This window comes from Pyxicephalus adspersus, chromosome 10 (assembly GCF_032062135.1).
Source record: "Pyxicephalus adspersus chromosome 10, UCB_Pads_2.0, whole genome shotgun sequence".
NCBI lineage: Eukaryota > Metazoa > Chordata > Amphibia > Anura > Pyxicephalidae > Pyxicephalus > Pyxicephalus adspersus.
The window spans coordinates 51,232,200-51,243,420 of NC_092867.1; the positions used below are offsets into that span (position 1 = coordinate 51,232,200).

An 11,221-nucleotide genomic window follows, 5' to 3' on the forward strand; every position below is an offset into this window, starting at 1 on the left:
TTACACAACATTATGAACATGTGCACTTACTAATAATTTATAAAGCGTAACCATCTACCATACCACTTGATAAAGTACAATAGACAATAGTGACTAAGAATACATACATAAAGGTGCAGTGATAGTGGTAAATACACCTAAATAATGTGAAGGAAATTACTACTGCAACAGAAACAGAAGGGGTAGATCCTGCTCTTACAATCTAGAGGAGAGAGGTCTGGAAATATTAGGTAAGCAGACTAAGCTAGCAGTAGATGTTCCTTGACAGCTGGTTCAGTAGAGAGGGATATTTGCTGCAGTTTTTCTTTAAAAAACTATTTTTGTCCTTCAAACTTTATTGGCAAATAACTTTTTTAAATAAAATTTATTGCACGGGCACTTCTGTGCTAAAACAAGGTATATGTTAAAGTCAGGTGGGAGGAGCAGACACCCTCTTGCTGCATACAGATGTAAAATTACTGTTTCTGGAAATGATCTTTACTGACAGTTTCTAGCAACTATAGATCAAATCAGCACTGCACAGATGGCGTTGTTCAGTTTTATTGGGGAAGGAAAGGCAGAGGGTGGGAAGGAGACACCCACTGTGTCCTCCTTTATGAAAAACGAGAACATTCGTTTCTGCTTGATTACTTAGTGATCCACCACGGTGACTCATTAAACACCCCCAGATGACCAAAATACAAATGTTAGATTATTTTCTGAGACCATTACAATCGATAATCCTAGGCAACAATCATCTAGGGTCCATACATGCACTTTACACTAAAGTTTTTCTGATTGCTGTGTGGCCTCATATCTGGTTAGAGCAAGCACATTGCAAAGGCTATATTGGGTTTAAATTTCCCTCATCACGAAAATGCATCCATCTCAGAACCAAAAGTCTCCAGCAGCAATATGCAACAGGTTTTTAAACTACACCGATTGTAATAAGTGCATATCTTATTTAAAAAAAGGTGGCTACAATACAATTTTGCCCAGATTTTTTTTTTTTAACTGGGTGGGAAGAACATGTAGGCAGGTGGCTGGCTCTGTATTGTGACTGAACTTTTTGGTAACCACACAAAAACAGACTGGTGGTCACTGGAAAGTGTGGGGTGCAGCACCCAGCTAAAAGGGGCTGGGGAGAACACTGATTATTCATTGTTTTGCGAGTTGTCACATTTGTTTTGCTGGAGTTTGTGATCCCATCCCATACACTAAATCAAAGATAATCGCTCAACCCCTACAAAACCAAATTTTCCCTACAGGCCAACCAAGAGCTCTATAAATACCTTATTGTTTGACACTATGAAACTAAACTTACAATGAATATTGTATCAATTCGATATATTTACCTCCAACTTCCCTCGCGTCTCAGCTATATACTTCCCGAGGAAAGAACGTCTCCAGCGTTTCCTGCAAATCTCGTTCCCTTCCGGGTTGTGCGTTTCAGCTGCATGTTCCGGGTGCTTCGTGTGCCAACACTATCCAGTTTCTCTTCTCGCGTGACATGTAAACTTTGAGTACCAGCTCTACGCGCTGTCATATTCTAAAAGTTCTGTACTTGAAGACCGGTTTAGTCTTTGCTCTTTCCCTGACCTCTCTTATATCTACTCCACAATCTGAATTTGGGCGTTAACCCCGCCTACTTTTAATAAACATGCCATATGAAATGTTGCGCATGCTCTACAGCATGGTTACCATGGCGATGCTTGTAAATATCGGCCTGTAAATATAGGTCCTAGATGGCGCTTCTCGGGACTGTGAGGCGTCAACTAAATTCTGCGACGCGCAATTTAGTTTTTGATGGGAGGAGGACCATTCAACTAGCAGAGGCTTCAGGTAATAAATTGATGTTTTTTGTCATTTAAAATTTCTTCGGTGCTGTAGACCTTGTTTAGCCTGAAAGGAAACTAATATTGTGTTAAAGCTGCTGTGTTTAGTAGTACTAAACTTTTTTTTCCTAGAATCTAATATCTGTTGTCATATATAGCATTTCTTAAACGATTAATAATTCCATAGATGGCAGTCTGCCGTGCAGTCTCTTGTATTTGCAGTGCCCATTCCCCAAACCTTTGGTTACACAGACGCCCAAAATGTACACAAAAGCCATAGGATTGCACTACATGTCATCATATATTTACTGTACTATTCTACCTCATCAGCTACTGCCAATAATTAAAAGAAAAGCAGGGATGCTGATTGAGGAGTGTGACGGAATGTGTACCTTGGGTCTGCAAGGCAATGAGCCTGATTTATTAAAGCTTTCCAAGGTGTTGGAGAAGATAGATTATCACGGGAGAACCTGGGTGATTCCGTAAACCTGGAATAGGTTTCTTAAAAAGCATTTGCTCTTAGTTGGCAAATGCTTAAATCCTTGGCCAAATCCATTCCAGGTTTTCTGGATCATTCGGGTTCACCCATGGTAGTCTATCTTCTCTAGTTTTGGAGAGATTTAATAAATCAGGCTCAGTCTACCCCCTTGCAACAGGTAGATGGAGACAGAAAGAATTCTAGATAAATATGGCAGACCAGAGAAGAGAAAAAAAATCTCTTCTCTGTCCTGGCTGATCCATGGACGATGAACGACAAGCTATCCTAATGCAAGGGAAGGGGGGGAGTGCGCAGCAGGGTGCGGCTCCGTCGCCCCCCCCCCCCCCCTTCATAGAGCAGAATGGTGCTGTATGTACATGCATCGTGTGGTTCTTATCGTTGGAAAGGATTGTGAAAGATCCTTTCCAACGACAAGAATTGCACGTGTGTATGCGTCTTAAGTTATAACTTACATCACTTTGATGTAGACAGGAATGACACAATTCTGGTTAAAATAGTTGATGATCCTCTCAATAAGGTAGGATTGACTAACGTGGGGAGAGGGTTGTAGTCAGAGAACATAATAATAGGTAAAATTATCATTGAAGAGTAGTGGTAGGTAAAAAGTTCTACTCACTTTCCTTTTGCGTTTGTACCACTTATCAGTCGAAAGTTATTTTCCGACAGTCCTGAGAAGACTGTATGGTATGTACACCATTTTGCTCCATTATGACTAAAGTATATGCATAGAAGTATTTTTGTCATATGAGTTCAAGTTTTTTAGTCTCTATAACGTGTTGTAGTTGTATCTACCCATATATAAGAAAATTTATGTTATGATTGTGTATCAAAAGTTAATTGTGCCCATATATAAGCAATAATAAAATAGGTAATACCTTATTCTAGATTTTGGGAGATTTCTCTGGGCAGTTGGTTTCTGGTATTAGTTGAAATTAATAATTAATTTCTTCCTCTTGCTTTTTTTTCTAAAAATAATAAAAAAATATTAGCTCTATTCCATGTCAGATTCATTCAAATAATTAATAATCATAATCATTTTAAAGTATTTACTTTTATACACTGGACAGATATCCAGAAAAAGGGGAGGTGAAACATGCATTCAACAGATGCCGTGCCTAAAGGTGTTCAGTTTATTGGGCAACCCCATCCCTCATAGGGTGCATCGAGGGGGAAAGGGGGGGAAAAGAAAAGCATAAAAAAGGGGTTTTATAAGGTAGATGAAAGGACAATAATGTGGATGTGTCCTATGTTGTTTAGTTTGAGATGTATGTGTGAATATAATAGACAAACCTTCAACATCTATATAAAGATGTGCTCGTTATACTAGCTGAAATCTTGTCTATGAATTTTAAGATGTATTATAAAAGTAAAATATAATACATCCAACACGTGTGACAACCGTTTAGAAGGGAACCTCAATCCCTTATGTTGATCGTGTGAGAGCGCTCGAGGAGGAGGATTAGAATAAAACTAGTAACACCCGCAGGAGGAGACTGGAAGGTGTTTTCACCTGTCAGACTCCCTCCCCCTTGCTACTATTAATGTTAAATTGTTATACAACCTTATGTTTAGGTATACACAAATTAAATAAAAAGATGTTTTTAATTGTTTGAATAGAATTTGATTGAATTTTAACTGTTAAAACTACAGCCACAAAAGCCTCGCTTTTCTTCACTTCTTTAACTATACTTACCAATAATGAGGCTTGGCTAGAACAACATAAATTCAAGAATTAGAATCCCCTATTGGTCCTTGGTGAGTTTGGAACACAATAGGCCCCATGTTATTCTGTGAAGCGAAAGATAATGCAAATAGATCTCCACTTGTCTTCCACCACACTTAAGCAAAGGCCTTTTGTTTGCTATGGCTGGTTTTTTAGGTTGATTAGCACTTAAAGCAGAACTGTCATTACAAAAAAATGGCATTTACCTTTTTAAGTGGAAAGCTGTTGATCTCTTCACAACCCTTGTCCAATTGGTCCCGCGCCACCCAGTGTGTGGGCTGTGCACGGGGGGCCACCATCTTCTTCCTTCTTCTTGTGACGTCACTCAGTCTTGCACTGTACAGGTGTGAGTTTAATTGACATGACTTTCTGTAAATCTCACTACACTATACTTTCTGTAATCTCACTGCACACATGTGAGATTGGTACTTTTTATACATTTCAAGAAAGGCCCTTCTGCGCATGCCTGAAAGATTAGGCAAACTTTCATCAAATCTAAAAAACAAAAGTGCTGATCTAATGCATGTACAGTGAAATCAGCACTTTTTTAACAGCCTGCAACCTCCTTGGATATGTGTTGTATGTATGCCAGAAGGCTTTCCCCTTCAGTTTTTACAGCCACAGCAGTGGCTCCAATTTAAAAAAAATGTAAAGAAAGAAAAAACTATTTAGCCACCCTTTTTATAATGTAAAAATTGATGGTCCACTTTAATGAGGAAAATTCTGGAATAAGTTATTTGGGAGCTCTCATGCAATACCTTTGGCTGTTCTGTGTTAACACCAGATGAGCAGCTGTTTATTAAATGGCAAATGCTTCCTTGTGTGCACTGCAATTGGGGCAGTAGGTGTTCTATACTAACTTCTCACCTCATTCTATCCCTTCCATCTTCATCAAACTATCATATCAGATGGTTGTTTCTTCTCCTCTTAGGTACATTTTCTGTTCTGTTTTACACCTTTTGCCTATATTCATTTTGACAAAAAGCTGGGGTGAAAAAAAAGATGGGGTGAGGAAAGCTAAATGCTCCATGAGACAAATGTTGTTGGGGTTTCATTTTGTTAATGCTGTGCCCATGCTAGGCACTTCAGGTAAGACTACAATCACCTTATCAAGGTAAAGGCAAGTAAATACACTTTGTCATAAAAATACTAGTTTTGGTCAATGCAGACCCATGACTGAGGGAAGGATTAGTTCAGTCATTGTAGATCTTAACAACCAGTTAAAGGTATTTGATAAAGTCTTCTACAATCTCATTTGGCACTTGGAATATAGAATGTTGAATGCACTTACCAAATACAAAGTGTGTAGATTTTTGTATTGCACCTTCAACTACATGTTTCTGGAGATTCAGTCCCAGACCACTTCAGGTTTACGTATTTGGTGGAACAAAGTGTACGCTGAGCAGGCTAATGGAAACAATAAATGAGTAGGTATTCTTACTCAAGCTCCAATTAGCTTAGTACCAGGGAGGTAAGGTTCTGCCCAGTTTAAAGGCACATCACTGGTGATCTTTAATTGGTAAAATTATCCTTGTCTTTAAGAATGCACACTGAAGAGAGAATTTAGTTATATTATCATGTTCTTACTATAGTTTTATGTTTTGTATATTATAATTTTATTATTGTGTTATATTTTGATTGATTTATGATTAATGTTTGCTTGGCACATATTTTTAAATAAAGACAAGAAGACCCCAGGTGTCTTAATGGAGAAGAGGGGAAGCAAAACTTTACTGGCATGTAGGTTGCCATGATGCAGCTAGACTCTAAAGGCTTAGAGTAGTTGAAAATTCTAAAAAGGTTTTCATTACTGAAACTGAATAAAGATGGGGGGCATGGGCCACCAGAGTAGTAACTTTAATGCCATTTCAATTTTAGGGAGCTACTGCTTAAGATTTTGCAGCTGTCATGTTCATTTGAAAATAGAACAGTCATAGCAAATTATTCTGGGTGTTCGCTTTGGAAGATTTATTAATCTTGGGTTTTTTTTTTATCAGTCCTTCAATTTTCAAAATCTAAGACATTAGTGTAATTTAGATTTTTTTTTTATCTTTAAAACCGTTACAAGTTTAAACTAGAATTCTTTAGGTATTTTATTTTTCACTAAAGTTACAACTTGCTGTCTTTTGTTTCTCCTTACAGAGGTTGATATTGTCTCAAGTCTAATGCTGCAAGTGTCACTGTACTTTAACTGCATTTATTTTCCTTTCTGGTGGATCTGTGATGTTGTAGCATTACAGTTAAAGGTAATACTTGAATATCTTTTCCAAAACTTTATTATATGTATCAATGTACTCTCTTATGATAACTCCCATACATCATTCCTACCTTGAGCAATGGTATTGGTGGAGATATTTCATTTTCTTTTACAAGCCCTGGAAAGCTAGTGAGGGTAAAAGTAGTAAGGAGAGGAATACAGTCATTTTAACATCTAGGAATTAACTCTGTATTATTATTTTCTCACCCTATATTCTGTACAAATCTCAACAGAATGCTGCCACCTTTATGCTTTGCTGTAGATTTGGTTTGCCTGAAAAGACCCTGGCACTTTTCTAGATACTTTAGACGTTTTAAATAGGTTTTAAAATAAAATCAAGTTAGCAGATTCCTACAGTGGAAGACAGCTTATATGCACAGCATATCTTCAGCTGCTTGTATCCCCTGCCTCTGTATTTTAGTTTTTCAACTTTAGACTTCCACTTCCAAGAGTGTTGGATTCCTATGTCCTTCATTTCAAGCTGGTTCTTTTCTCCAGCCTTCTTTGTAACTAGCATGCATCAGAGGAAGTGGTCAATGCTAGAAAGGCTAGTTTTAACTTTTTTTAACAATATTTTTATTGAGATAAATAGAGGTGAAAGGTACATTTAATTTTCTTTTAGCTTGTGTGTTGTAATTAATATATTCTTTCCATTTCAGTATGCACTTCTTCCTGATCATTACAAATTTATTTTGGTAACACTTCTCATTCTGATGTCTGTGATTGAAATTATTCGACTTTTTCTTGGATACAGCGGCAACCTGCAAGAAAAGGTGATTATTTCTGTTTTAGGTTCATATCTGATGCAAAATGAGCCCATACTGTGTAAAAAAACATATCTAATCCTAATCCTAAAACAAAAATGTTATATATTCCATAACATGGATGAGTGCCTTTTGTAGTCTTCAGATAAAGCTTGTCAGCAGAAAGTTTTGGGGCAAGGTCAGCAGTTATTTTTCTGTTTACTTCTAGAATAGATATAACAGAAAGTGTTCAAAAAATAAATAAATAATATATAAATATAATAATTATAAATAATAAATATATATTTATTTATTTACCAGACTACAACAAGCCAGATAAGTTAATTGTTGAGGTTTACATTTAATAGTAGATCGCACCGGTTTGTTCAGTCTATTTTTCAGGTTTTGAACTGTTTTCCTTATTTATTGTGGGTAACGCTTATAGAATACAAATGGCATATTTGACTGACAATCCTAGTGTGTTTAAATGGGCCCAGCTATATTAGTAAAAATTGTTGTGATCACAGTAAAAAGATATTTACCAGATTATCAACATATACACCTGTTTTGTTGTCATTTTAAAATACCTTATAAATATTATCGTCTCTTTTAACTTCTTAGATCTTCTAAAAAAAACTGCATTTTAAACTATTTACTTTAAATCAGCATGAAGAGTATAATTACACAGGTCAACAAAAATTTTTTTTGATAATCATCAGAAACCACAGCAAACTTTTCTAAATCAGCTTTTCAAGCAGATTTCAGATCAGTTTTCAAATTTTTCCCTAACACGTACACTTCCTGAGTTATGAGTACTATTATAGTTAACATTGTACGTGCTTGTATTTTGTACTAAAACGTAAACACCATTGAAGTGAATGTTAATACATCTTCAGTGTGAAGTAAAATAAGGCACACTGTGGTATAGATCTACTGAACAGTGTTAGGTACCATTGTTTCTCCAGAAATGCTTAGAGTATGATTTTCTTGTGTACTCTTTATCTGGATTGTCGCGGTACAGCATCTAGCAGTAGTCAGCCATCATACTTTCATTCCAGAAACCTTGGTAGCAGTGCTCCATTAACTGAATGTCCTGGTGAAAACGTTCTTGTTTGTCACTCACCATACCAAGATTTTCAGAGAAAAATTCTAAATGTGAGTGCAAGAAATGTATTTTTAATGACATGCAACAACTCTGGTATGAATCAAGCAGATTCTGAACTCCTTCCTTGTATGCAGGAGACTTATGGTTGTCCAGGAAATTTTCACACAGCCACTTGAATGCATCCCAAGCTTCTAGCTCAGCTGCTGGGAGAGATTGCTTGAAAATATCATCCTGCCATACAGTCTTGATCTGTGGCCCCATAAATATCCCTTCCTTCATTTTTGCAGTGCTTATGTTTGGAAACTTCTCAACAAGGTACTGAAATCCCATGAAGTTTGATTTACCCACGGCCTTTACAAGGTTCTTTATCAAGCCTAACTTGATATGGAGAGGTGGCAGAAATAATTTATTCTTGACTAGTGAAGAACGTTGTCAAATTTTGATTTTGTTTTCTGTAGTGAGTTACAGTTACACCCTTTGCAAGCAAGTGATTCTGTTTAAGCCTCGAGGCAAGAAGTTCTGCTTTGTCTTTGGAAAGATTTAGATCACAAACAAGATCATTCAGCTCTGCTTGTGTAAAGGTCTCTGGTTCTGAATCTTCATCGTCTAAGTAGTCAAGATCAGATAATTCGGGGTTGTAACTGGCTGCAACCCCAGCACATTCCTTATCATCTTCTACAGAAGCAAGTCCATCATGTGGCGGTAGTGGAACTGGCAATGAATCATCATGGGGAATAGGCCTATTTGCAGAATTGAGGCTGGGATATACAATTGTGTGCTTAGTTTTACCTGAGAATCCACTTTTGTTGACGTGGCAAAAATAGCAGTCAATTAGATGGTCTCGCGATTCTCTCCACACCATTGGGATTGCAAATGACATTGGTGCTTTACACCGATTTAGCCAGCCACGCTGTCTGTTGGAACAACTGATACAGGTGGCATGTGTAGCCCAAGATTTTATCCTGGTCACTAAGTGGACAGTCAAAATATAGTTTATATATCTGTTGGAAGTGACCAAAATTGATATGAATATGACTTGTATGTAAAGACAATTCTGCCTTCTTGGAAACAAGCTATAAACATCATTATCTGTGGAGACAGATGCAGTCCCTCAAACATCAAAGGATTGCTTAACAGAGACAATGATTGATCTTCCATGTGTGCAGCCCTGAGGATCATTAACACCTTGGCCAGTTTGACTATTTGGTGCCAATTTCTGCCAAAACCTGTTCACTATAACTTCAGTCTTCCTGGAGGGGGCAGGGGTATATGACAACAATCCCAAGCCTGGGACAAGGACAGTCTGTGTGACCTTTTGATCAAGACTTCACCAAGGATGAATCAACAATGTGATTCGCTCTGGACCTTCAGCGGGGTGTGGTTCAAGGAGAGAAAACCCTGGTGTGTATGGTTGTGTGAGAGATTGACCATGTGCTAGAGATAGAGCTAGACCCCTCTCCTTCCCCTTTTCCTATATACCCTTTACCTTCTTCCCTTTTGTATTGAGAATCATATGTAAACATTATCCTAAGCTGTAAATAAACCTTTCCCTTTTGTAAGATCTATTGGTCCGTCGTTAAATCCAAGGCACCCCAAACAGAGCACATTCTACAATATCTTTTTAGGTTCTGTGGTAATTTGGCGACGATGTGCTTTCCTCTTGAATGAACCACACACGTAACAGAAAATGTCTGGATCATTAAGGCAATTTCTAGGCATAATGACAAATGAAATCAATCGCAGTTAGTGCGGTCTCCAACCCTAATAAAAGAAAACTTGTTAAATGTTGTAATATGTCAAGGCTATTTATAACGAATTTAACACAATATATAAAAAGCCCACAAAAAATTATATCTGATAAAAATGACATGTTGACCTGTGTTATTTTTGATATATTTTCTACTTTTCCATTTTTTGGGCTACAAATATTCACTTTGTGATTTTTTAATTTATACAAATATTTTCATAAAAATATTTTGTAAAATTTGTGTTTTGTAAACACTAGTGTGAAGTAGGTAGATTTTTGTATCCACCAGACACCATGTGATACGGAACATTGAAGAACTTGAGTTAAAAATAATGTCTGCTGAGGCTGCTTTGAGCTGCAGTGTTTATAACTAGAAATTACATTGAGGTTAGTCTGATCTCTAGGATCCCCTTTTGGTGCCTCCTGTATTTACAGAAATGACTGCTAAATTATATTTTGCAAAAAGTGGGAGAATTAAAGTCAGAAAAAAAAAATCATGAAATTTAGAAAAAGAGTGTACAGCAAACAAACTAATTTAAAAAACAAATAAAACTTTATTTTAAATTATTTTTTCTTGTATCTCTCTTAGGTTCCAGAACTGGCTGGATTTTGGCTTCTAAGTATCCTTTTACAGCTCCCTCTATTGCTCTTTCTCCTATTTGACCCAGGAACAGAGCCACTGCCTCTGGAGAGGGCATCCCATGGACTTCTGGTAGTGTTGTTGTTCTTTCAGATCCCCGTGTCATCATTCACGCTACGAAGGACTACTAGACGTCTGGCAGGCAGGTTTCATCAACTTGGAAATTTGGAGGAGCAAGCATGAGCTGGAGGCATATTTAACTATTAACCACTGGGTTAGGATGATAAATGATAAAGATCTTTATGGTGGATGAGTGTTACCTGAAATTTACCTGACGTTTTATAATTAACATACTTGCAGAAAATAGCCACACAACAAAGGTGGTTGTGCCTGTCGTAAGATACTTTGAAATGTTGATATAAGGAACCTTCTCCCTGGAACTATTCCTTTTCTGTACTACACCTGCTTTTTATTGATGGCAGCTTAACCCCCTAACCGCTAAGCCCGTAATTTCTCGCACTAAATATTTTTGCTCTTTTGGTTAACCCCGTATTTTTTCGCCTACACTAAAATCCCCACTTACCTGGTCCCGCTGTGCTAATCCAGCATCGGTTCCGTGTTCCAGCGTCGGGTCCATGTTCCAGCGTCGGGTGTCCCTCTCCTTAAAAGAAAAAGCGGCCGGCTTAGAGGAGAAAGCCAGCTGGCTTTCTTTTCTAAGCCAGCCGGCTTCCTCTCCCTCCTCTCCCTGTCCCT

At 37.5% G+C, this 11,221-nt stretch overlaps 2 protein-coding genes across 6 annotated transcripts in view; one reads left to right on the top strand and one right to left on the bottom strand.

Moving 5' to 3' along the window:
* The window catches only part of LOC140340078 (uncharacterized), a 52,049-nt gene extending 50,547 nt beyond the window's left edge, over window positions 1-1,502 (bottom strand). Inside the window, exon 1 of one of the 3 annotated variants that reach the window (XM_072425076.1) lies at window positions 1,335-1,502. The gene's annotated coding sequence lies outside the window, so the exon portion shown is untranslated. The remainder of the gene's footprint in view (window positions 1-1,334) is intronic. The other 2 variants (XM_072425074.1, XM_072425073.1) reach the window with 2 other exon arrangements.
* A 22-nt stretch (window positions 1,503-1,524) lies between these two features.
* LOC140340080 (transmembrane protein 17A-like) lies at window positions 1,525-11,215 on the top strand. Of its 3 annotated transcripts, XR_011922578.1 has the most exons (5): window positions 1,525-1,821; window positions 6,179-6,282; window positions 6,953-7,066; window positions 8,600-9,542; window positions 10,478-10,612. XR_011922578.1 is itself a non-coding variant. In XM_072425083.1 (4 exons), exons 1-4 carry the CDS (start codon window positions 1,725-1,727, stop codon window positions 8,600-8,602), a joined length of 318 nt encoding a protein of 105 aa, XP_072281184.1. In that variant the 5' UTR covers window positions 1,525-1,724; the 3' UTR covers window positions 8,603-10,458. The 3 variants fall into 3 exon arrangements, 2 of the variants coding, with proteins under 2 accessions (XP_072281184.1, XP_072281183.1); XM_072425083.1 differs by lacking the exon at window positions 10,478-10,612 and having other exon boundaries at window positions 8,600-10,458; XM_072425082.1 differs by lacking the exon at window positions 8,600-9,542 and having other exon boundaries at window positions 1,537-1,821; window positions 10,478-11,215.
* Window positions 11,216-11,221: the final 6 nt, after the last annotated feature.